Raw genomic sequence first — 27,015 nt, 5'->3', positions numbered from 1 at the left:
GACATAACAATTGATGAGCATTTGTATACATGCCCACACTACAAAATGATTAATTGAGCGTTGTATGTTTTTTATCAAAGGGAACAACGCAAAGATTTCTCCAAAGTCCTGTTTGACTAAAGATGATTAATTTTAATTTTCACATGAGCGGCATAATGCTATTAATCATTTAATATGTTTAATCATAATCTCTGTAATTCCTAATTAGGTTTATTAAGCTGAAACATCCAGCCGTTCTGTACAAATCCAAATCTAAGTTTCTTTCTTGGGATGAGAAGGAATTTGTTTTAATTTGCATTTGAACAGCAACTTCTTTCCAGAGGAAAGAAGCTAGAGCTGCAGGTTCAGGGTCTCAGCAGCTGCTTGTGCTGACAGAGCTTCTTAGGTTAGAATACTAAGACCCCAACCATGTGGTTCAAGGACATGTCGCTGGCTTTGTCGTGTAACCAAACCTCCTATTACCAGCAGAGAAAACATTCCTGCTCTGTTTGGGCCTCGCTGTTATAAGACTGCGTTTTGACTCACTTGAAGGTGCCAAGCAGACTGTTTGCTCCTTCACTCGTTACTTTATTGATACGCTTGTAATCCCTTCCGCTGTTCAGTCAGTGATTCAGCCAGCCATTCAACCTGCATGTATCTTTTGTCGGCCATAGCTCAGCTCTGGCGTCCTGTGCTGATCACATCATGCCCCGCGATGATCATAGGTGGCTCGTCACAGTTTTTATGATGAAATATATACTCTTGCTCTACGCATAGGGCCATTTGTAACCCAACCGCCACTACCCCCACAGTGTACCGTTCCGTCCTTCCTTCACATGGCCTGCAGTGACCAGTGATCACACGTGGAAGCCCCCTGAATCCAGAACATGATTTCACCTTTGCGTCTTTGCCTGTGCTTTGCACACTGCGGGTACAGCATCCGCCCCCTTCATCTGTTCTGTTAGACACCTCCCACTCAAAACATAACCCCCCAGAACTGGCAAGCCTCTTAAGGCATCCAGCCCTGCAGCATGTCCCTGATTTACGTTTACGCAGCCCTCTATGATTCCCTGTGATCCCAGCCTTGCAACTGTCTTTTTCTACCCTCTTTCTCTTCCTCTGAACTGGAAACTGAATGTGTTTGGAGGCCTGACTTATATATCCAGTGTCTAGTAGTTGCTCAGTAAAAATATGTATAAGGAGCCATGAGAACCTTTCCTTTACCTGAGAGAGGGTTTTTCACTCCTCGTTTTGACATTTAAAAAAAAAATCACCATAACTCTAAAATATTCATTGCTTTCCATTTACTGACCGTATGCCATGTGACAAGAACTCTGCCAAGTTGGCATATGTGATTGCAGTCAGTCCCTGCAGAGCCTTAGAAGGTGTGCATTATTATTATTACTCGTTTTCCAGGTTAGAGGACTATCACCATCCTCCTGCCTATTCACTCCAACAGCATAGACAGAATGGCCAAGTGCATTGTTGTTGTTGACATGACATAGCACTTCAAGGTTGAAGAAGGTCATCCAGGGGGGCCTTAGATACCAAACCAGCTTGGAACAGTCTTCTGCCAGCCCCTGGGAAGGTCTTGCTTTCAGAATCCAATTCAGGGGGCGCCCGGGTGGCTCAGTGGATTAAGCATCCGACTCTTGATTTCGGCTCAGGTCACGATCTCACAGTCATGGCATCAGCCCTGAGTTGGGCTCCACTTTGGGAGTGGAGCCTGCTTGGGATTCTCTCTTCCTCCCCTTCTGCCCCTCTCCCCGCTAAAAATATAGTAATAAAAGTTTTTTTAACAGCATCAGAATGCCATTCAGGATGTATCATTAAGGAGAATGGAAATGAAGTCTGCCAATAAACACACGTACTGACGAGACAGTCACAAATTATGCCCATGTTATTTTGATATATATATATATAATATCTATTATATTATATAATATAATGTATATAATATATATAATATATAATATATATAATATATATATGGCTGCATTCATATATTATATATTATATATATTCATATATAATTTATATTATATTATATTATATTATATTATATTATATATTATATTATATATATATTTTAATATATATTATATATATTTTGATAAATATATATGAAAATGTATATATGGCATATATAAAACACTTATGTATATAAAATAAACATACATATTTTTTAATATATAAAAATACATATTTCTCGTTGTGAAATTGTTTCCTTCTCTGTGTCTTTATTATTTTACACCTGGCTGCTTGCATTGATAGTTTCGTCCCAGTTAATATGCTTCTAAACTGTTTATAAGTAGGTGAGGCTGGTTCCTTGCTCATCAATTTGATGGGCTTCCACATAGGTTTTCCATCATGGTTTTGGAGAAGCAACTGACTGATGTGAATGGCATCCACTGCCACCCAGAGGCAAGAGATGCTAATTGCAGAGAAAGTTTCTAGAAGCATCTCTAGAACCAAGAGGACCCGTACCCGTCATGACTATCAGGATACCAAATGTTACCGTGACTTTTCTCCTGGTTCCTGCCCATATCCAGGTGCCGATGTAATATCATGTTGTCCAGACTCATTTTGGCAAGAACGGGAAGCAGAGTAACGAGTTATGCTAATAATGTAACCTTATCTACACCAACATGGTCCACAGAATGTCTTGCTGTGCTGGAGATGCTTTAAACCTGCACCGTCTGACATGGAAACCAATAGCCCCAGGTGGCTATCGAGTACTTGAAATGTGGCTAGTGTCAAGGAAAAGCTGCATTGTACATTTTATTTAATCTTAATTCATTCAGATTTAACTAGCCACACGGGGTCAGCTGTAACGGACACGATAGAACTGCACAATCAAAAAACGAGAAGTTCAAGCCTTAATAATAAATTAAGTCAATCAGATGCTTACTTAGACTGCAGAGCACCAAACAACCTTTTCAAATGTTTTATTACATTTGCAAATATTTTATCTTCACACTCTCAACAATTAGGTAGGCGATGTCTTAAGATTTTGGACACCTTTGATTAAGGGATACACCCTCTCCTAGCTTCAGTGATGAGGTTTTCTCTGCCTAATTATTAAAACTCCCCCAATACCTCCACACCAACCACCCATCCCCTTGCTTTATTTTTCTTCCTGGCGCTCTCTTTCTACCAGCTGCATATTTCGTTGTTAATGAGCTCATTGCCTTTCCTGCCCCCCACCCCCACCATAAGAATTGCGCTCCATGAGGGCAGGGAGTTTTGTCCGCTTTTCTTGCTACTGAATCCCAGATCCACATTACGCTCTCAGGGGGTATTCAGAAATGTTGAATGAATGAATGACCCAGCACTTCTTTCCTTGTCCTTGTTCCTCTGTTCCAGCATTTTCCGACCATTTAGGGGAAGCAAAAGCAGTTTGGAAACAGCACGTAGGTCCACTCAGAGCCTCTTTACTCTTGTCCTTTTAGCAGACAGATGACGCAGCACCGACGGATGGCCAGCCCCAGACACAACCTTCTGAAAACTCAGAAAACAAGTCCCAGCCCAAACGGCTGCATGTCTCCAACATCCCCTTCCGGTTCCGAGATCCGGACCTCCGACAAATGTTTGGCGTAAGTAGTGCGTTTCTCCTCTGCAGTGCCTGCTCTGGGGTCCCCAGAGCCCTCTCTTCATGTAAGTTCTGAAGGTGAGATGTGGACATAGGGGAAAAGAAAGGCATTTTGGATCCTAGTCTGTAGCTGTATTTTGGCCAGAATCTCTTCACGATTTCAGTATCCATTTTGTATGTGTTCACCGTGTTCCCACTTGGCCAAATGCTGCTCTTCTAATTAGGAACGGGAAAGTCAGAAGGAAAATGAGCTCCCAGATAAAATAGCATTGAAAGAATCTCACTGATGGTCCCAAATCAAGTGGCCCGGGACCCTACATCACGGCTGAAATAAACATTTTGTGTCTTTTTGGTTCTTCTATTGTAGTTGCCAAGTTATCACGACATTTTCCTGCATATACCTCACTCTTTCCCAGGCACTGTGCATTTGGATTTCAGATGCAGCTTTAGAGAATAATTAGTTCTGCCTAAAACTTCATTAAAAAGCAAAACCAAAAAAAAAAAAAAAAAAAAAGCTAAAGACATCTAAATCTGACTTGCATCCTGCCATATACATTCTCCTGGAGTTGGTGGTGAGGATTCATAGGTTTTTACTGCGACGTTACCCCCACAGAGGTGCCTTTCCAAGGCACCATGATGGAAATGCAGAGCAGGGCGGAAGCCACGACCAACCTAGAGAAAATAAATGATAGGGTTGCTTCCTTGTAGGACGCCATGACTCTGATTCTTTTCCTGGACGAAATGGTGCGGTGTTCACCTTGAGAAGGAATGAGTTAGCCGTGTCTTTGGGCTCAGTTCCACCAAAGGATAAAATTCTGACAGGGCTTAGATATCCTTCGTTTGTTGTTGTCGTTGTTGTTGTTATTGTTTTTGCAAACGTACTCAGCCTGTTTGTTCATGACATCCATCCCAGTATTGATGGGAGGTATCTGTGGATTCCATGAACAGAACCACAGCCTTAGCATTTGACTTAGAGGAAAGGTTGGCTGCTTGGAGTTTCTTCTTCTTAGAGTCTGTGGATGGATGCAAATGTTACAGAAGGAATAAGAAGAAGCCAAACTTTAATGCCTAACCCCGGGCAGAGTAGACCTCACCTCCCCCCCTCATGTAAAGGGGAGCGCTGGCTCATCACTCTGCGACTGTGGGGTTAGCTTGCTTGCACCTTTTATTTCTTTAACATGCGTGATGTTTATCAAGTATGCATCTGACACAAAGACAGAGCAAGCGTCCTCATATTCAGATACCCAGACTTGATTCCTGACATTTCAGAGGAAAAGGTCAGCTTCTGCACTTTTATCTTCCTCGTTTGGTAATAACCTTGAGTTGAGCCCTCTAACTCTTGCCGAGTAGAGATACCCTCGGGCACTCTCAGGTCAAAGATGACTTTGAAAAGTGCAGAGCATTCAAAGTGAAAGTGGAGGTTAAGTGTGTGTAAAGCAGTGAGACCAGGTTTGAATGATGGCAGCCAGAGGAATTAGATTCCTTTTGCCACGTCAGGTTAGAAAGTCTTGCTCTGTGGTCCATCTTCCCTCGTCAGGTGTCACTGGGATGTTGGCTTTGAATCTGGCCCCCTTAATGACCATCCTGGTGGTCTTTCAGAGTGTCACTCACTGCAGCGGCCCCCCTGCGGGTGCACTTCCCTCCCTGGTCTTCTCTGTTATCTTAAAAGTCACCACACAGCCAAGTCAGAGACGTATTGGAAAAATCCACAGCTGGAACTCCCGAAGAAGGCATCCTGCTTGCACGGATATCTGAGCCTCTGTGTCTTCACGGGGCCAGGGCAAGCAGTGCAGGGCTGAGTCCTGCCAAAGACCGAACACACTGCGGGTTGTCAAACTAGGATCACAATCTACTGGTTTCAGAGCCAGTGTTTGTAAAAATGAAACATTTTAAGCAACTGACAAGACGTCGTCGACTTGACAAGATGATAGATACGCTTAGTATCAATTAAGAAAATGCAGCATGCCTTCAGTAATATTGAAATTAATTTTGCTCATCACAAACAGCATCTGTGCTCATTTGAAAAGTACGCAAGATTTTTTTTTTTTAGGAGTTTCAGCTATAAAAATGTTCAGGCACATACGGATTCCTGGATTCTTTGTAATAATGCTGAGGCCTCTTTGGTTTACAACCTCTGTTCTGAAGAATGGAACTTCAAAGCTAAAAATCTGTTGTTCCCAGCAAGCATTGGTGGTGGCAAGCCCATTCTGGTTATACGACAAGCTTGGTGGCTTGAGTCACATTGAAAGGCATCTGTACACATTCTGATTGGCTCCCCACATTCCACTTGAGAGAATTAAGTGTGGTTTCTTTGCGGCCATAGTTACTGTAAGATACCACATTTTGATTCCCCTCAGGTCTTTTCCAAGTCAGCTGGACATGAGATCTCTTTTTGCCTTTTATTGCTCTATTCTCCCTTTGTCCCTTCACTTTAACAGGAGCTAGAATGGCGGTGATTGCAGAGAAAAACCCTCTCCAAGATTTTTGGGCTTTTCTCCTTTGTCTCTTTGGTTAAATGCGGCCATGGGGATTTGAAACTGAAACCAAAACAAGACAAAAGAGGAAGTTCTCTTCTCAAACTGCCTAAAACCTGGCCGTGTTCATAAACAACTTTTGCGACCATTAGTAATTCAGCCGTGAAGTTTGCAACTTCTGCAGGCCTGATGGTCGCGGCAAGAGCCTCACATTTTGTTTTTAATTTGTGGCTTCAGGGCCTGTTCATTACGATTCTGGTTACCTTTTTCCCACCATGTACTCGGTACTTGATATTCTTTATTTCCTCCTCCTTTGGATGAATTTATTCTAGTGTTTGGCATTAAATCTTCTAAGTTCAGGCTTGCTTGCTTGCCTTCATTCTTTCTTCCTTTCTTTCTTTGTTTGTTTGTTTGTTTCTTTCTTTCTTTCTTTCTTTCCTGCTTTTCTTTTTTCTTTTCTTTACTTTTCCTTTCCTTTCCTTTCCTTTCCTTTCCTTTCCTTTCCTTTCTTTTCTTTCTTTCATAGAACAGTCTTTGGTCAAGAAGTTATGGCCACAGTGGAGCCAGAGTCTTTTTAAAACACCAGTTGGGGCCGAAAGGAACAGATCAGGGGCATTGGTTCTGGGTGTTTCACTGTAAGAAATATTGCTTCTGGCCTGGCTACTTCAGTCTTGAGCTCTGTCCTTATTTCAGGAAGCACTCGTGAGAGTGCCTTTTCTTTATGTTTGAAATCTTGATGATTCCATGAAAGAAATGTGTGAATTTCCTCCAAATTGATTGTAAGGGCTTGCTCTTGAGCAGAATGATTCTTTACCTTACCTTTAGAAGTGTACATGTACCTAGGTGAGTGAGAGAGGTGGTTATGATATACCCAGACCACTGACAGGACACATTGTATCACAGGACTGTTTTCAGAAATAACTACTCATGGAGTATAGGATTCAAATGTGCACAATACCCTTGTTTATAGCACAGCCTTGCTTCTGTTATCAAAATACAAACCCTCTAGGCATGATGCATGATCTAGTGAAATCACTCATAATTGTCACCCAGAAACAGACCACATGACTTTCAGAACATGCAAAAGAAGCTTTCATGATCACTTCTTTGTAATAACACAGAGATGCCTGCCCCTTTAGTGTTACTGGCAAAGTTCCATGCACCGTGCTGTTAGAAGCAATGAAGCCTTTATTTTTTTATTTTTTTATTTTTTTTGGACCTGGCCTGGTGCCTCCTAACTTCTGCATTCCAGACATGAAGCCAACCCAAAGAAAACTGAGACGGTGCCTGTTCTTAGCCTCCATGTACACTCTTTGAACTAACCTTTACTTTCATGTTTTATGCTGTAACCGTTGAACATCGTTCACAGTTTTTCAGGGAAGTATTATTTGATCTGAGACTGTCTGAAAATGCCTGGTACGTACCTGCTCCAGTGCATGCCTGTAAGCTTCTGGATTTTGTTCTTGATACAGCTATTGAGACCCCTTGCGTGGATTTGGAGTTGTCGTGGAACGCGGCGAACCATGGGTGTTGAGCAGACAAATGCGAGTTAATGTCTGCGAGCGAGCCGTGTCTGTTTAAACTGAACGTGTGCCAGCTGTGTTTACATCATTAGTACCAAACTTCCCAATTAAACTGTTGATACTATAAATACAGTATGCAACTGTCTTCGAAATGGGGCTCACACCAGTGTTCTTCTTGCCCGTTTGCTTCGCTTGCTTCGCTGGCTCTGAGAATCACCCACCCAGTAGCAACTGCCAAAGAGGCAAACATTTGAGACCATTTCAGGGCATATGGTGTCATTGTTTCATTTAGGGAATGACACATGCTAGGATTACTTCTTGATTGGTTGGTTCTGTTTCAACCAGATCTTCTTTTAAAGGGAGTGTTTTCATGTTGACTGCTTAGAGAATGTTCCGTAGATGACATTTGCTTCATGGTTTTGGAAGGAATCCTTTTCAAGCTTCCCTGCTCATAAATATGTGTGCTTTCATGCTCTTAGGCCTGAAATAAATATGATAGCATCTGTGTGGACTGAATATTCTGAGGAGGTTATATCAAAATCACTGCTTCTGAGGAGTTCACAAACGGGAGGAGTTTTTACTATGAAACTCAGCTCCCCTTTCAACGGCAAATCCTGCATTTCCCAAACCTGAAAGTTTTCTTCTTCTATTTTTAACAACTTTCTCTGCCCAAATCTAGGGCACAGAAAATGCTCCATAGAAGAACATTCTCTTGACCAAAAGGAAATTAGAGTGCCCATCAATTGCAGGGTGAGTTACCTATGAGTTTCTTGGTATTTCCATCTCTCCTGCTGGCACTGTAGTCCTCCCCTGTCCTCTCCCAGCCCAACTGCTTCTTTGTTTCTTCCTAGCCTTCTACTTCTCCCGGAGGAAGAGAAACATGTCCGCTCTACAAGACGAATTCAACGGGCAGTCCCCTGACCGCCTCTGTATCCTGGGGGATGGGCACATTTCCATGACATAGCTTTGGATTCCCTTTTTCTCATCAAACTACTTTTGTTTCAAGGTTTTGAGCTCTTTCTCTTCAACTGGAGTGTGCATAGTTTTTTTTTTTCTGCCTTTCCAGGGGAGGTAGATTTATTTGTATGTTCCAGAGGATAGCCTCTGTATGTTTCAAATAATTTTGTTCTCAAATCTTAGTTGCACCCTCTTCACACTTATTCTCAGGGCCCCCTGGTATCCTGTGTATAGTGGCCAGGGGAGCTGTCTTCTCTTCTCTGTCTTGTTATCTTTGGTTCTTTTTCTTTCCCTCCCAGCCACTCTGTCCTCTGCAACATGGAGGCTGCTTAATGCTTTCTACCCTGGGGAAAAAGACAGAATGCAGAATCTCTTAGGGCAACAAAGGACGCAGTAAAAATCCAGGCTGCAAAAGCAAATGGAATAATACAAAAGCTCAAAATAAAAGAAAAAAAGATGGACATATTACTTCGTGTGGTTCCATTTATTTTTTTAATCACTAAAAGGAGCACTCGCCCTAATTCTGCATCAGGGTAAATTTCCCATCATACTTTTCCTGGGCCATGCCGCATACTTTCACAACAACCCCCTCCCACCTGCACACTCAAAAAAGTTAAATAAATAAATACCCACTGTACTTCATGCAAGCTAAGAAAAAGGAAGAGACTCCAATGTCAAGGGGAAAAGATTTTGGACTATCAGATGCTTCTGATTCCAAGTCCATGTTCCCTTTTTGTAAAAGTATGAATCACAAATTGTTTGACGTGCACGTCTCCCTAGGACTATGAGATTTAGCAAATAAAGACAAACATAAGATAACAATAGTTGAATTTGAATTGTAGATAACATATTTTATTAAGTATAGGTATGTCTTAAATATTGCAGGGATTGTAATTATCCTGAAAAATTTGAAATTTAAATTTAACTACGCATCCGTGAGTTATTTGGCTGCCATATTTGTAATCCGAAACCATGTTTCCGGCCTAAATATGTCAAGTTGCTTTCACCCCTTATAGAGTCTATTCGTGCTAATTGTCTAAAATCTATTTGTTTGTTTAACAAAATGGGGAATCATTTTGAGAGAAGTACATTTCAGCCTGAGGGCTAATCACAGCTACGCTGGTGTCTTGATTATGATGGATATCCTCCTGGAGGACCTTGCTTTTATCTCTTTGGACTTGACTTCTCTTCCATGGCCTCACTGTTCCTCTAGCTTATGCTGGGGCCAAGGGCCGTAATCCTCATCATCAGATTCTACCTGGACATTTTATTATGAAAACCACACCTCTCCCAGGAGGTTTCTCCCAGTAGCTAGTGGAGTAGAGTAGCATAGGAGGATCAGTTTACACACCAACCAGTTTTCATCTTCGGTGCTCAGTGCCTGGGAAAGTTATTGCACACACATAAAAAAAGGAAAATGGAACCAGCCACTTGACTATACATTTTGCCCCAGGCCAGTGCTATACCTTCTCACATGGTGGGGTATCCAGCAAGATGGAAATCTGTGTGTGGTTCCACTGTCTCTTAGTTCAAGCACTTCTCTAAGGATAAAACAACTTAAAATGCCTATCCTTGATAATAAAAGAGGAAAAAAAACCTCTGACTTGGGGTACAATTACCAATGTGCATAATATGATTTATTCCATTTCTCTTGCTTATAAAACATTTCTATTTCTTTGCAGCAATTTGGTAAAATCTTAGATGTTGAAATTATTTTTAATGAGCGAGGCTCAAAGGTAAGCAATTTAATTTACTTCAGGACTGTTTAGCTTATTTTTAAACGTTTGCTATGCATAATGGAAAACAACTGCACTGTTTTAATTAGCACATTGTGAAAATACACTTTAGTGGGAATTCCTTTAGAGACCTCCTCCAGTTTCCAAAATGGTGGGAAATACATTGGGTTTAGTGTAAATGTATAAGGGGGGGGGGTAATTTAAAATTGCTGTTTTATACCTATCTATTTATCTATTTATATATATATTTATATATATATCAAGTTTCCAGAGGAAAATTACCCATGCTTAAAAAATAATGTTGTTGCTACATTTTTGTTTTTCAGTGATAATTATGTTCTTTATATTAAAAAGTGAGTTGATAGTCTCATGCGCAGGTAAATATGTGATTATTCTGTATTAATAAAGTGCAGTTATTTTCCTGGGTTGTAGGGGAGAAAATTTCACATACACCAACCTTTTGAATGTAATTGTTTTCCTTAGTATATTCACCACTCCACATTTTGCAATTTGCCATTGCTTTGAATTTTTTCCCCTATAGGAGACCAATTTTAAAGTAGCTTTTCCTAGAGGTAAGAGTGTTAGTAAAAGTCGAGGGTTATATGGAAAGGCCCCTTCAACATGGAAATACATTAGGTTGGGGGGGAAAGGCCCATGTCTTTCAATGTATCCCCTGTATCATTCAGTGGTCATCAAAATGCAATCCCCACAGGAGCAGCAGGACTTAGGAACTTACTTAGAAATGCAAATTCTCAGGGTCCAACCCAGCCCTAATCAGATACTCAAAATTGGAGCCCAGCAATCTGTGTTTTACGAGACCTTCCAGGCCTGTTGTTAAAGTTCTAAATCCCTGATGCCAGTCCCCAAGCTGTCCAGAATTCTAAGCTCCCTTCTTACATCTTCAGACTGTGAAAGTGGATATTGGGACAAATCGCTTGCCAGATACAGAGATACTGTATGCCCTATAACTTTCCTTATACAGGCAACTTGGGACAAGGCAGTATCCAGGAGGGTTAAGAGAAGAACTGTTTTTTTCCAAGGGGGACAGTGCCAACTCTCTTGGGCATAGCATACCTCCTTCCATGAAGCAAACATTTGAATATATTATTCCCTGGGCAGTCTGCACACTTACCCTCCTGAATGGGATGCTGCAGATTGCCGTGAGGGAAGAAAATCCAGTGTTCTCCTCTCCATAGCCAAAATGATGTTGCAATATGCCAGATGAGGAAAAAAAAAAAAAAGAATCAATTCATTATACTCTCTGGTTCTGCTTGTTCAGGGACCTTCTTCCTCCATAATTTTGGATTTTTTTTTTTTTTTTTTTTTTTTTTTTTTGTCATTCTTGTATCAGTGGTAGGACCTCTAGTCTGGGAGAAACGTAAGTTAACTTTCTGCTTCTTGTATGAAAATTATTACAGGGGCTGTTTCTATACCTGCAATGCAAAGTGCATTAAGAAAAAATGTGCCCTCGGGGCGCCTGAGTGGCTCAGTCAGTTGAGTGTCTGACTTCAGCCCAGGTCGTGATCTTGCGGTCAGTGGGTTTGAGCCCCGTATCATGCTCCATGCTGACAGCTCAGAGCCTGGAGCCTGCTTCGGATTCTGTCTCCCTCTCTCTTTGCCTCTCTGCCCGCTCACATTCTGTTCTGTCTCTCAAAAATTAATAAACATTAAAAAAGAATTGAAGAAAAAATGTGCCCAGGGGCACCCGGCTGGCTCAGTCCATCGAGCCAGTGACTATTGATCTCAGGGTTGTGAGTTTGAGCCCCACATTGGGTGTAGAGATTACTCAAAAATAAAATCTTCAAAAAAAGAAAAGAAAAGGGGCACCTGGGTGGCTCTGTCGGTTAGACGTCCGACTTCGGCTCAGATTATGATCTCCAGTCTGGGAATTCGAGCCCCGCATCAGGCTCTGTGCTGACAGCTCAGAGCCCGGAGCCTGCTTCCGAGTCTGTGTCTCCCTCTCTCTCTGCCCCCCACTCACACTCTGTCTCTCAAAAATGAGTAAATGTTAAAAAAAAATTTTTTAAATAAAAAGAAAAGCAAAAAATGTACACAGCCTAATCCCTTTCACTCAGTTCCTGGCAAAATCCTAGAAGATGACCCGGAATGTTGGCCAACTTCCTTCTAATCCTGAGTCTGTAATGCCACTGCTTTTAAAGACTGCCTTTTTTAAAATTTATATTTAATTTATATTTTGTTTTGTAACGTTTGCCCGTTGGAAAAAGCTATTTAATTCCTTTTGAGAGCTGTTTTGGGACATTAGAAGAATATCGTTTGCTATTTTGAAAGTACAGTGGAGGTACTATTTTTAATACTTCCCCCGTCATTGCCGTGATTAGCCTGTCTCTGGGGCTTTAGCAATGAAGACCAGTTAAGTTTGCTGCATCCAGAGACTGACTTTGTGAACCTGCTTTTTCCTTTTGATTAGGAGACATCAAAAATAGCCTCTCTGGCTGGGTATGCTTCCTCGGAAACAACCCGTCTTGCAGGTGCTGACTGGAGTGTCATCCAGACAGTCCTTTGGGGCACCTGCTAAATAGGGACAGCAGCTCACACGAGGACATTTTTCATCCTTGGCATCATCCTTTACAGGAAAGGGCCCTATTTAAAGGAACATTGCCATTTAAATAGTTGAGGAACCTGAACCATTGTGAGGACCTCATTTTCATCATTTGGTGCAGGAGAAGCAGCCAGGGGAAGTGGGTGGCCCTTAAGAGCTAGGAGCTCACCTTCTGGCCATTCTCTTTGGAGACGGTCCCCGAGGCAGGTCCTGCAGTGCCCAGTGAGTACGGCTGTATGTTGGGGATATTTGGGGGTGGGGGGTGTGCATGTTCATATACCTTATACAAACACAGACAGTGCCTATGTTATCCTGAGAATGTAGAGCATAAATGTATACACAGGTAGCAAGTATACGGGGAAACCACATTTTAAAAAGACGTGCCAGACTTTGAAAATAAGAGTATGATAGCATTTAGGGGTCAGAGATCTTAATTTTTTTTTTCCTTTACGAGATTTAAAAACATTTTGTTTACCTCTAAAGTATTGTGTTTGGGGGATACAGCCAGATAGAGCTACTTCCTTTTTTTAATGTTTATTTATTTATTTTGAGAGAGAGAGAGGGCAGGGGAGGGGAAGAGAGAGGAGGAGAGAGAGAATCCTAAGCAGGCTGTGCACTGTCGGCATGGAGCTTGACGTGGGACTCGAACCCATGAGCTGTGAGATCAGGACCTGAGCCAGAACCAAGAGTTGGATGCTTAACGGACTCAGTCCCCCAGGCGCCCCTAGCGCGTAATACATGTAGGAAGTGTACAGTCTGATCTTTGATTCCGTAGCTACCTGTGAGGACTGGTTCCCTTCCAGGTACAAGAAGACAGGTGAATTCATGGTAAGGGAAACAGAAGTGCTTCCTGTCCTCATAGATTTTCCTGAGTAGTTGGCGGGGGTGGGGGGGGCAGGGAGGGCACCCAAATGCAATATTGCAGGTTGTGCTGTATGGCACGTAAGAGGCTACTTGAGAAGCCAAGCAGGCAGACCTGTGTTGTGAGGGGTGGTAAGGCTTCTGGGAAGAAGGGACATTTAAGCTGCGAGTGAACTTTCTCATGAGTAGGAGTTTCCCAGGGAAGGGAAGGAGGTAGGTCAGGTGGTCTTCCTGGGAGAAGGAGCTCTGTGTGCAAAGGTGAGTGGGAAGAAGTGAGCTGTGAAACTCTTAGTCCCCCAGAAAAATGAATCTTTAGTGTGGTATCAGCAGCCCCCTCTTCTAGACAGGTCTTTGCACCAGCAACTAGAGGAATTGGGTTTTCACGTAAGATGAAAACAATAGCACACTCTTCAGTCCTGGGTGCTTCAGAGCCTTGATTTAACATACAAAATCTTATTTTTGCATTGATACAAAAAGGAAGGTATCCCCCAAACAACAACAACGACGACGACAAAAAGAAGGTATCACCTACCCATATACCTCAAAACCAAAATGGAAAAATAATTGAGATATGGGAAGGTCAGAATTCACGAGTCACAAAAGACTTTTTTTTATGTCTATTTATTTTTTTTTGAGAGAGAGAGAGAGAGAGCAAGCAGGGGAGGGATTAGAGAGAGAGGGAAACAGAATCCCAAGCAGACCCCGTGACGTCAGCACAGAGCCTGATGTGGGGCTCGAACTCAAGAATTGTGATATCGTGACCTGAGTGGAAATCAAGAGTCAGATGCTTAACCGACTGGCATGCCCTGGTGCCCCAGATTCACCAAAGGCTTTAAAATAAGCAAGTCACACTGGCCTTGCAGCCCATCTTGGGAGCCCCGTTATCGTGCACAGGTTACCAGGTCTCTTAGTCAGCTTTGTGCCTTCTCTCCACTCCAGCCCTCTCCTGAGGTGGCCCTGGGACCAGTGCCTCTCCTGCAACAAAGACCATGTCCCTCCGCTCTGTGGGCCCCATGCGCTTGAGATCTGCACCCCCTTCCCATGCTCTCAGGCCAAGTCCAGAACATGCTTCTTCCATTTCCCCTCTTTAAGTCTGAGATAAAAATATCCAGAATGTTTTTAAGAACTCCACATTGCGGCTTCCTTGAGATAAAAACCTGTCCCTGATGTAGGTGAAAAGAAGTAACCTCAGCACTGGTCTTGGACTTACCCAGCACCTGCACTTGGCCGAGAGGGTACCTAAAAACTGCCAAGTCACTGGCATCTCCCCCCAGATGAGAATTCTGGCAATCTTCTGGCCCAGGGAGGCCGTATCACTTCTTGCCTGTGGGGAGGTGTGAGTGTCCAATGGAAAAGGTAGGACAGTCCCTTTGGTATTTGGGGACTGTCTCTGGAATAAGCACTTCTGAACCTGACTTTGTAGAATCTTAACTAGTCATCTCAACAGCAGGAAAGAGGTATTGAGGACCTCAAGTTAAAGAAAAAGACAGACAGAGAGAGAGAGAGAGAGAGACGTTTAGCAGAAAGTGAGAGTAAGAATAAGAATCCATATATTTAGTATCTTATTTTAAGACAAAGGGAGAACTTAGGAAGGTAGGGAGCCACTTGCTTTGTAGTTTACGAACTTTCCATGGGATTCTAAACCTATTTCTATCTCCACCTTCGTGTGTCCCTGATGCACAAAGTGCTGATTTTGAGCCAGTATCGTCTGCCTTGGAGCCAGACAAGAATCACGATGACGTGATTCTTTGGGATGACGTTTGGCAGGTGGGTCGAATGTTCCGTTTCCCCGGGCACTGTGATGCTAATGACTGGTACCCACGGATAGCAATGAGGCCACAGAACCCCCCATTGATAAGACTTGGACTGTGCATTTTCTTTGCTTGCTAGGGAGAGAATTGCCCCTGCTATAGCCAGTGTCCTCGCTGCCCTTATCTGTTAGATGTATGACATTCTGTGCATGCTAGGTGGTTAGGTTTTGAGGGGAGGAAGTGGACATTGCCATAAGATAATGGCTGTACCCCTGCACTTCGGATCCGAATAACCAAGTCAGATAGATATCCACCTCCAAAACTCACGCCTCTCCATCGGCTGCTCCCTGGAAGTAGGCCACGTAGTATTCCACCTCATACAGTGAACCGAAACTGTGTTTGGATGGTGCCTGGTGATAGCAGAGGCCATGGAAATGGAGTTGCTGGACCACACAGTAGCTTTTTCAACAAACAGATTTCTGGGCTCCACTCTGGAGTTCTGATCAGGTAGCTCTGAGCCCTGTCAGGAATCTACTTAATACACTGTATTCCGCAGTTTCTTTCATTGTGCAACCAAGTTTGGGACCCACTGGCCAAGAGTCAGAGCCATTAATAGAGCAAACCCCCCAAATTGTGTCTTTAGTCCATTGAAGGGTTATCATTTCAAAACTAATCAGTTTGCCAGTATATTTGGATACCTAATGTGGGCATACCACCTAATGTGGGTATGAGACCAAGCAGGCCCTTCTGTTATGGAGCATAAAGTCTCATATTGATCAAATAATCCAGACTTGTCCTACTCACAGATCCTCACTGTGGGAAATATTATGAAAGATTCTTCAGTCTAGTCCTCCAAAGTAAAGCTGCTTCTATTTTTTTCCATTGAGTTCTGTCACATAATCACTTAATTTAGCTTGAGACCATCCACACCTGGTATCTTCTACCCATGAGCCCATATTGATGTTGGAAAGTTCTCACTCAGGCAGACCATGGGGCAACACCTCTCTTAACACCCTGAGGTTTGGCAGTCACTTTAGCAACCTAGTGAGGGGTTGGACGTTAGCACCAGCTGCTTAAGGATCACTTATTATTTATAATTACTGTCTATTTCATTAATGAGACTGGACATCAAACTGACCCAGTTAAGCTTAAAACCAGCTGTCCCTTTACTGACGTTTACGCAGTTCCAAATAGGAATCCCAACACACTGCATTGTCTCACCCAGTTTACACTGTGAGAACCAGAGCAAGTTGGGCAAATTTACATTGGAATGGTTTCAAAAGGTTGGTGTATATTTCTGAACAAGATGTACAAATATTTTTAGGGGTTTTAAAAATAATGTGTCATATTTTCTGTACTCTTCTTAGGAACAGTGTCAGTGAAGAAAAAAAGGTGGCTTTTGACAATGTGACGTTTAGTGGGGTTGTTTTTCGAGGCTGAAATATTAAAACAAAGTATGCCAGTGGCGAAGTAAAGGGTCTAGTCTAATTTGTTACCTATCAGTAAGAGAGGAAGTGTCCAGAGTGTTACCGTGAATAACATTCTATGAACAAAAGCTTCTTTATTTTCTACCTGTTGATTTGAGAAATGAATATCAAGATAATGTGTTAGAACGTTACAGTATATGTATACACATTTCCCTTTTCGGTTAATGAAGTAGCCTGGAAAGTTAACAGATACAGAAGGACAAATGTTTTTGAGGCGGGGTGGGGGTAATTCATACAAAAAAAGTTACTTGAACTGTTTGCATTGTTATTAATCCATTGATATTTATTTCAATTCATTTCATGTGATTATTTTGTTTATTAGATCAAAGAGTTTGAGATTTATTATAAAAAAAGGTCTTTCCTTTTTTTTAGGCTTCTAATTTTTATTTTTGAGAAGTAAAGGCTGTAAACTTGACAAATTTGAATAACCCTAAAACTGCATGAACGAGAGATGTTCTTAAAACCACACGGCATGACTCTGTAGGCAATGTTAGAAGATTTTGGCATTCATTGTTGAATTTCGTGCACACGTTTTATTTTATTTTATTCTTAATTTGCATGTCCAGAAAGCGGTTCCTTTTTTCCTCCCCCCCCCCCCCCCCGTTATTTCATTTTCTTCTCTGTGAAGACACTGTAAATTGATTTGGATCTCATTTCCTTTCTGTTAGAGTTATTTTCTTCTGTAGTGTCATGTAGAGAGGTATCTTTGGTATCCTTCTTTGAATTCTTCAGGGGGTTACAGATCACGGGTGACAGAAAAAAAAATCTCGTTCACATGTGTCGCTTACTTATTGCACACCTTCGTATCCTTATAATTTCTCTAATTTGCATGTTACAGAACTGAAGCCAGGACAAGCAATAGAACTTAAAGCGAGAGAACGTTCCGCAGTGGTCGTTGACTGGAATAATAATCTGCATGTTGTTTTCCCTTTTCCCTCCTGCATGCAGGGATTTGGTTTCGTAACTTTCGAAAATAGTGCCGATGCGGACAGGGCGAGGGAGAAATTACACGGCACCGTGGTAGAGGGCCGTAAAATCGAGGTGCATGTCCAAAATATTTTCCTTTTCATCTTTTTCATAAATGTCTGCTTCGCGCTCATTCGTCGTGCCAGATGCATCACCGTGTGTTGTATGTGACCCTGTTCCCTTCTCACTGTTTATATATATATATATTTATATATAAAAAGGAAAACTGGCCTTACTTTTTTTTTTTAAATTTTACTTTATCCTGTCATTCTTATTACTGATGAAAAGGTGAATGGCAATAAGGGAGACAAAGGAAAGGTTAATCGGAACTTTTTTTTTTTTTTTTAATTTTCTGTGTTTTATCATTAATGGGTGCAATAGATTCCCAGCCAGGGGAGACAGAGTGCAAAACCAGACAAAATACAGAGCAGTTTCTTTTTTTTTTTCTTTTTTTCCTTTTTTTTTTTTCTTTTCTTTTCTCTTTCCACTGCAGGGTTGACGAGGGATCCACAGTGGTGTCCAAATTGAGCCAAATGGTGAAAGCAGTAGCATTTGAATGTACAATTGTTTTTTGTTTTCTTTTGTTTTTTTTAAATGAGAGGTCTTTGTCACTGAGCCTTTCATTTTTTTTTTTTTTTTTAACAAGCCAGTTGGAATCTTTGTATCATTTTGATAATAGAGTGATTAACCAACAGGATTTCCTGTTCAATATCTGGCCCCTTTTCACTGAAAAAAAAAAAAAAGAATAAATATTAAAAAATGCTAAAATTTCGATACTCAGAATCTACTCTTTCTACCACTGGATCTCCCTCAACCTGGCCACAGGGTTATATTTGTTAAAACTTAAAAAAAAAAAAAACCAGTTAAAAATGCTTTAGTCTTTGGAGTAAGATGTTGCATATTTTGCCTTTCATTTTCCCCCCCCTCGACGATAACGCTTAGGCCCCTCACCAAACTCTCAGTAACCATGGTAACTGTATACAAACCCATGCTGGCGATGGTGGTGAATGGTAAGTGGTGAAGTCCATCTGCCGCTTGACGTATTTAGTGCTGATTATCTATATACATATATATACCACGTGGATTTTTTTGACTTGTCGTATTAAGTTTTCTTGATGCTCTATTTTTTTGGGTACCGGTACGCCTGTAATTGAGTGTACGTTCTAAGCGAGCCTGGGAGGCACTGATTGGATTGGGATATGACAGTGCACATCTTACTCAGATTGTTAACTCCATATTGTGTTAAACGATGCACCCTCTTTTATCCTTTTGTTAGCTGTGACTTTCAAGCTTGAATGATCTTGTTAATTCTTGCTATGTCAAAGGCTCTTGTTCCTAGTGTTGAATGCTAGATGTTGCTTCCCCGATGGTTCTTCCTTCCTAAAGTGTTGCACACGGCTAAATCTTGTTTGTCCCTTTTTTTCTTTTCTTTTTTTTTTTTGTTTTTTGTTTTTTGACATTTATGTTCCCTTGTACCTTGTCTCTTCCCCCTTCTACTCCACTGCATGTTCCTTCATATGAATTTTATTTTGTGTTTAAAAATATTTATTGTTTCTGTGTTACCATGGAGTACATGCATGCTTTTCAATCTTCAATTATGCAGTTCCTTTTAATTTGCTTTTACTGTCTCCTTATTAAACTTTTAAATGATATGACATTGCTTTATTGAAATGATTTGTAAGTTAAAATGGTTATGAAGTAAATGTAATTATAAAAATGTATGATTTTGTTATGCATCTACTGCCTTTTATAAATTAAAATGCATTTTAGTTTTTTTTTTTTAAATAAATAATCACAGTCATAATGCATGCAACTAATTGAACTGTGGGCCAGTCCTAGCATTTGTGCTCATTTGAGTTTTCTATGTACGTAGGTAAATAATGCCACAGCACGCGTAATGACAAATAAAAAGACTGTCAACCCTTATACAAATGGTAAGTAGAGATTGGCCTTCAACAAGCAATCATCTCTACCTCTGAATCTATCCAATGATGTAACCGGGGGATATGTTTCAACAAGCCACAGTAGCCTCACAGTGGCTCCCGTGCCCTAACTGCTGACCTGCTACAGTGAACCACCTGCATTGATCAGATACTTTTCAGGGACAACACATATCCGGGTGAGCACTGAGGCAGGGACAGAGTTGTCCGATCGCCACGTAGTCCCCGTGGAGCTATTGTGACACCGTCTGTCAGTGAGACTTCAATAATCATTCTTTAAACAAGATCATTTCAGGGCAGAGGCAAGTTTCGTTTTCGGGTAGAGCGTACATGCCCTTCCTCCAGTCCCTCTAGAATAACTCCCATTTGGGGTGAGATACAGTAATTATTCAGGGTTACCTGGGTCACTTAATTTGCTGTTATTATAGTAAGTTGAGGGAGAATGGAGGTTTGGTTTGTTTCCTCCCCCGCCCCCCCCCCCCCAACCTCCTTGTCGATCCTTAGTCATTTCTGGAAGAGGGACAGCAGAATTTGGTTCTGGCATTGAGTCTGCTCTGGAGATATTAGGATTTTAAATGGCTTGGAGGGTGCTTCCTGCTGAGCTCCATAGCATGAGTGCGGTTTTTCTGTTTCTCTGGGTTGCCCAGTGCTGTTTGGGGACAGATATAGATGTTGCTGTATACTGCAGACCCCTTCAGGACAACGTATCTCTACTCGCACTAACCAAGAAGCTGTCTCAGAATTCCTCATAATAAGATCTCGCATCTGTACAAGAATTGAAAAGTTCCACCATTTTGATTCTGTAATCCTTCTCAGAATACATCTCTCTTAAGATATATATGGGGGACAGGGGAAGCTGCCGGTATGCTAATCACATGCTTAATTGTGCCAAAAAGCTAGGTATGAATGTAATACAGTAGGTTTAATTATAACCACTCAGTGGAACATTATACCCACTAAAATGAGCAAGATAAGGAAGATACAGGGCTTCCTGATGAATGAAATTTTTTCTTAATGAAAAGGTATAGCATGATTTCAACTACACTATGGAAGGCATTACGTCAAAATGCTCACGGTTGAGTTGAATTATAAGACTGGAAGATATTTTTCCTTTGTTTTGTAGGTTTTTAAAAAATAATATAGTTTTATTACTGTGATAAAGGAATGATATTTTCCATTTTTAACTTCTTAATTACATGTGCAACATGGAAATGCAGACTCATTTTTAAAAAAAAAAGAAAAAATGAGAAAGAAACATTAAAGGAAAAGGTAAATATATTTTGAATAATGCCACTACCAGCTTGGTATTCTAGTTCCCCCTCGGAGAACACCACCATTAGATTATTGTGTGTACTTTAACTTTGCTTTTTTATGCATGTATATGTATTTATAGTATTCACAGTATTGTGTATGTGCTTTTCATATAAATTATGTCATGGTGTGCACATCATTTTTAATTGGCTTTTATAAATCAATATGGAGTTCGTTTGATGTTAATACACAGACCAAACCCATTCTTTTTAGTGGTTACATAAGATTCCATGAAATGGATATATGGGTTTAGTCTTACCTTCCATACTGATTGACATTTAATTATTTAAAAAAAATTTTTTTACATTTATTTAATTTTGAGAGACAGAGAGAGACAGAGCACAAGTGGGAAGACGAGAGAGAGAATGAGACAGAATCTAAAGCAGGCTCTAGGCTATGAGCTGTCAGCACAAAGCCCGACACGGGGCTTGAACTAATAAACTGCGAGATCATGACCTGAGCTGAAGTCAGACACTTAACCGACTGAGCCACCCAGGCGCCCCATTTTTTTGTTTCTGTTGTTAAAAACGGTAGTATTAGCATTTGTTAGTTTCGGTTTGGTTTTCTTTGTCTTGTGCCAATGGCTACCAATTTGGCTAAGTCAGTCCATTCCTATTTTTAAAGGGGGCCCATTACACAGAGAAATACTGTCAGTTTAACAGGGTTCTAACTTGAAAGACCAGAGGATTTATCTATTCTGCTGACCCGGTTTCTAGCTGCAACAACATCCGAGACATGGCCTGAAAGGGAATAGAAAATTTCCACAACAGACTCTGAATGTCCAGTGCTGAAATGAAGTAAACTTCTGATTTGTATGTCATGAAGCCTTTCTACTTGGGTAAAAAGAAAAAACTCTGCAACTTGCCAGAGTTAATATGAGATGACATTGACCCGACTATTGGCCATTTCCTTAAATTATGAAGTAGCAACTATGTGCGTATGTGTGTGTGCATGCACACGTGCTTAGACGACCACTGTCACGCATGTGCAGAGGTGGTCAGGTGTACTGTTCACGTGAGAAAATGAAGCAAGGGAAGCCAAATGTTATTCTGTAAGCCATATGGATGCATATTTATTTTAAAGAGTTATTGATCTGTGTCCCACCTGGGGGTTGAAAACTGGCCCCGTGGAATGTGGGGACACAATTCAAAACTCAGTCATTAAGGGACACCTGGGTGGCTCAGTCGGTTAAACGTCCGATTTTGGCTCAGGTCATGAACTCGTGGTTCGTGAGTTTGAGCCCCGCGTTGGGCTCTGTGCTGACAGCTCAGGGCCTGGAGCCCGCTTCGGATTCTGTGTCTTCCCCTCTCTCTGCCCCTCCCACGCTCATGCTCTGTCTCTCTCTGTCTTTCAATAATAAATAAACGGTTAAAGAAAAAAAAAAAAACCTCAGTCATTAATAGCCAACATCTCTGGAACACTGACTGTATGACATTCTGTTAAGCATTTTAAATGCACTGGGCCCACGTGAAATCCTCTAAAGAGGACATACTTATCCCTATTTTAAAGAAGAGATGAAGTCATTAGTGAAGTCTTTCTCTTTTATTATGAACAAAATCTTGTTACATTGCTTTCCCTCCATCATTTACAGAACTGCCCACAAATGGTAACTCACCACAGTAACAAAAAGATTGTTAAGTGTTCAGCCCCAAATCCCTGCCAGATGTTGGCATAAACATCCCACATCCCATTCCAGGTAGCCATGCATTCTTAGCTTCCAGCAGTAAGTCATGTGGGTTTCTCATACATGTTTCTGAAAGGGGTCATTTGGAGGCTTGTCCCATCACATGGGCTGAGTGCAGGATGCAAGGGGTGGATGGACCATGACAAGCAGAATTTACTTAAGAAACAAATACAAACCCTAATTACATAAAGCAGCTGGTTTCTGTAGAGGACACCATGGTGACTTTCGGTATTCAAAGAAAAGCAGTTCTCAAAGCCTGTCCAGTCCACAAGTCATTAGTATCATCACTACAGATAAACTGCCCCATAAATTGCAACATGATTTAACCGAAAAGATATGGGGCCCTCTCAGATCCTCAGCAAGAGTGACTATGTTAAGAGGGAATATTATCACCACAAAAAAGGAAGGAAGGGAGGAAGGGAGGAAGGGAGGAAAGAAGGAAGGAAAAGAAAGAAAGAAAGAAAAAAAAAAAGAAAGAAAGAAGAAAGAAAAAGAGAGAAATGATGAATATGTAAATTAGCTTGATTGTGTGCATATTTTACAACGTATATGTAATATCAAATCAACGAGTCATACACCTTAAGTATTTACAACTTTTAGTTGTCACTTATATCCCAGTAGAGCTAGAGGCAGGGAAGAGAAGATAAGTCAGGACCCACGAAGTCATGCTGAAATGAGAAAAATAAGTGACCAGTGAGATTCATATATTAGCCGTCTGATTTATCGTCACAAACCACCAACTTTCACTTTGGCAAATATACCTTCCTAGGATCACCACATTGTGAGGTCATCTTTACATGGTGAAGTATCACTGTCGATGCTACCATCACATTCATGCATTCCTTCAGTTATGTGTCCAACAAGAGCTTAGGCAGCTGCAAAGTTTCCAGTGCGAGTCACAGCAGACCCTAAATGCAAGTAGGTGCCTGGCTACGAGGCTCTGCTACACAGATAACAATCCCATCATCATGGTATTCCATTTCCTAGGACATTTGCACTCAGATGTAGGAGAAGACTGTAGGATGACATACAGGGATCTGCAAACACTATCCAAGAGCTTCGCAAAGAGGGAACAGGGCTGCTTCTGTATTGTTGACTCCCCCTAAGGACAGCAGCCCTCACACAGGAGCTGGGGTCCACTGTGTTCACTGCAGACCAAATGGTTGCAATGCAAAACAAGTTGAGAACCACATTCTCAGGGATTCTCTGGATGTTGGACAAGCCTGGGTGTTGGATGTGGCTCTTTTTTTTTTTTTTTTCCTCACATAGCTTAGGGAGGATGAAATTGGACCAAAAAATCCAAGACTATAGAGAGAGAAGTAGACTTTGTATCAGCTCTGCCTTTGACTGGCTACTGAACTGCAGGCGAGTCTTTTAAACTCTGCACACACCAGTGTTCTCAAGTAGGAACTGAGTTATAATGGGACCTACTTTCTAGGGTATTTGTGCTTATTACGGAGATAAGTACTCGACACAGTCCCAGGGGTACAAAATGCCCTAAAAATTTAACTACACAATAATCTCAATAATAAGTAGTCATCTTTTTTTTTTTTCTGTAGATAGTAAGCTGAATTTCCTGATAGACATACTAATTTAAGGATCAAATATTCAGATGCCATCAGAGGCTAGCAGGTAAAACAGACGAGCAGGGAAGGTCTGAAAGACTCACATTCTTTTTTGCACTTTCATTTCCATACTGGGCAAAGCAAGATAGTTTCCTACTAGAAGAAAAAAACAGGACAGGATAACAATAAAAGATTGTTAATATTTGGCCTCAAAGCCAGGCATATAATAGGGAGCAGGTATGTTTGTGGCTAACTGGGGGCCACGTGGAGTGTCCCTGGTCACTTCTAGCAAATTTGTCCGTGTGGGATTCTGAATCAAAAAAATGGTTATTTCGACTAAACTTTCAAGAAAACCAGAAATTCTGTATCTTAGTGAAATCTAAACGTTGGCAATGGATATATGTTGAAAAAAAAAACACCACCACCACAGCGGGTGAACCAAACACAATGTGCAAGTAACTGTTCATTTTGGGTATCACCTCATGCACCCTTTCAACTACCAAGTCCCTGGCATCCTCAGTTGATATCTTTAGAAAACATTGGAACAGTTCTGGAAACCCCAGTGGTGTATTTAAGGGTGCTTTCTTGAATATGTTTCTTCGATATCCAGCCCCACAAAGCCCTAAAGAAGACACACGCAGATTTTTTTTTTTTTTTTTGCGCATTCAGACTTGCCTTTTAACACCTAATGCAGCCATAGTTAACAGTGTTTTTCTACAGCTGGCTGGCAGATGACCTTTGAGGAGCTAAATTTGAGGAGGGGGCTAGCTGATTTGGATGCAGCCCCTTGAGGCCCAGCCACAGAGGGGTCTGTATACACAGCTCCTGTGTCTGGTCTCTGCTCCATCGCCTTCTTGCATGGGGGGTCCTGCGAGGCTGGGAGCAGTGGGCTTTGTCAGCTGTTCTCTTTTGTTATAAGCCTCATTGTTCAGTTTAATGTCCTTGATCAAAATCTCTGAATTTGCAAGGCCTGAGGATGTACAGACTGCCTGAGAACTTAAAACCAGGATCATTTTGTCCATCTTCCTGACAGTGCAGGCTCCAGTCTCCAGCAGGGTTATCCCAAGGGTCTCTTCCAGGTACTGGAGGGAGTCACAGAGACTAGGAGGCTATTTGCATGCAATTTGCATACATTTACATAAGCCGGCATGAGCTTTGCAAGTCTGAGCAAGGGTGATTCTCAAGGTCTGTATTCTTATTTCCTCTGCCTTGAAGACAGTCACCCCTAACAGGGTCCTTCTTTATTAGATGTACATCAGGAAGCAGGTCATTGGAGGTTAGAAGGAGATAGAATCCTAGCCAAAAGGGAATGAGTCTATTAGAAAAAGCTCTCTATTCCTTCTGTTCCTTTAGAGCAAAACTTAAGTAAATATTTATGGAACACCAACCATTTGCAAAACGCAATTTTAGGTGCTGGGCATTCACACTGGACAGCAGTCCTGTTTACCCATTTACCATTAATTTTAATGAAAGAGAATGGTTATAAAACCAACTGAGAACAAGCAAAGAAAGAAAAATAAAGATGAACCCAGGTAATGGGTGCAGAAAACAAAACTGGAAATTGAATGGGTGTATAGCTGAAGGGGGAGGAGGTGGCCTTGAGTAGTCTGCCCCGGGAAGACACTAGAGACCCACATAACATCAGGTCAACTTTATCAGGAGTTGTGGAGAGCTCTCCAAGCACAGGGAGCAGTAGATATAATCTAGAATGATCTACATTGATGTAGAATGATCTTGGGTGGTTTTATGAAGATTTAAAAGTGCAGTGTCCCTTTGGTTTGGAGAGAAGGGAACCGTGCTATGAGATGGTGGCAGTGGAGAGGAATGGACGTTAAGTACATGGAAACATCTTTTCAAAGTCTAACCAATAGGATCTTCTGGTGGATTATAGGTGGGATATGAGAGTAAGGGGAGAATCAAGAAATTATTTTTCAAGAGTTTTGTTTTGAGGAACCAAGCAGATGGAAGTGTCATTTGCTGACGTGGGGAGACTTGATGAGGAGCAGGCCGCAAGGGTGTAGGGAGGTGAGAAGTCGGGTTATCATGCCTGTGGTGTGGATCAAAAAGGCCTTTGTTTTCCCTACAGTGGAAGCAGAGCAGCGTTGTTTAGGAAGAAGGGCCAGTGACAGGGAGCAGGACAAAACCTGCACTAGTGCTCCCATGACACTTCATTTTGCGGCTCACAGATTCCAAGCTGGTTTCTTGTGAAGGGGACCCTATCATTTACCTCCCTCAATAAATACTTGCAGACAGGAGATGGCATGTGTCTCCTGATGAGGCAGAATGCCTTTATATATTAAATGAAATTTTTCCATGAATAGACTTGGTAAACTGGTAGGTAGTTGGTAAATAGATAGATAGTGGCATTAAGTAGCCTGCTTTGGGAAGACAATGGAGGCCTAAATAAGATCAGGTAAACTTTGTCAAGAGCTGATCAATGATGGATAGATAGATAGATAGATAGATAGATAGATAGATAGAAACACATGAGAGAGAAGGAGGATAGGGATAAATGATAATAGATGGATAGATAAATGGATAGATAGGTAGATCAATGGATGTACAGATAGGTAGGTCGGTAGGTAGGTAGATAGATAGATAGATAGATAGATAGATAGATAGATAGATG

General features: G+C 41.5%; 1 protein-coding gene across 17 annotated transcripts in view; it reads left to right on the top strand.

Annotated features, from left to right (window-relative positions):
* Window positions 1–27,015, top strand: part of RBFOX1 (RNA binding fox-1 homolog 1) — a 1,530,248-nt gene that overhangs the window by 1,396,511 nt on the left and 106,722 nt on the right. For all 17 annotated transcript variants that reach the window (XM_042971117.1, XM_042971116.1, XM_042971113.1 and 14 more), the window contains 4 exons: window positions 3,432–3,575; window positions 10,208–10,261; window positions 17,869–17,961; window positions 19,760–19,820. In XM_042971117.1, coding sequence (XP_042827051.1) covers window positions 3,432–3,575; window positions 10,208–10,261; window positions 17,869–17,961; window positions 19,760–19,820 — 352 coding nt within the window. The remainder of the gene's footprint in view (window positions 1–3,431; window positions 3,576–10,207; window positions 10,262–17,868; window positions 17,962–19,759; window positions 19,821–27,015) is intronic.

This window comes from Panthera tigris, chromosome E3, assembly GCF_018350195.1.
Source record: "Panthera tigris isolate Pti1 chromosome E3, P.tigris_Pti1_mat1.1, whole genome shotgun sequence".
NCBI classification, from domain to species: domain Eukaryota; kingdom Metazoa; phylum Chordata; class Mammalia; order Carnivora; family Felidae; genus Panthera; species Panthera tigris.
The sequence above is the reverse complement of the archived record's forward strand: the minus strand, read 5'-3'. Positions and strand labels throughout refer to the sequence as shown.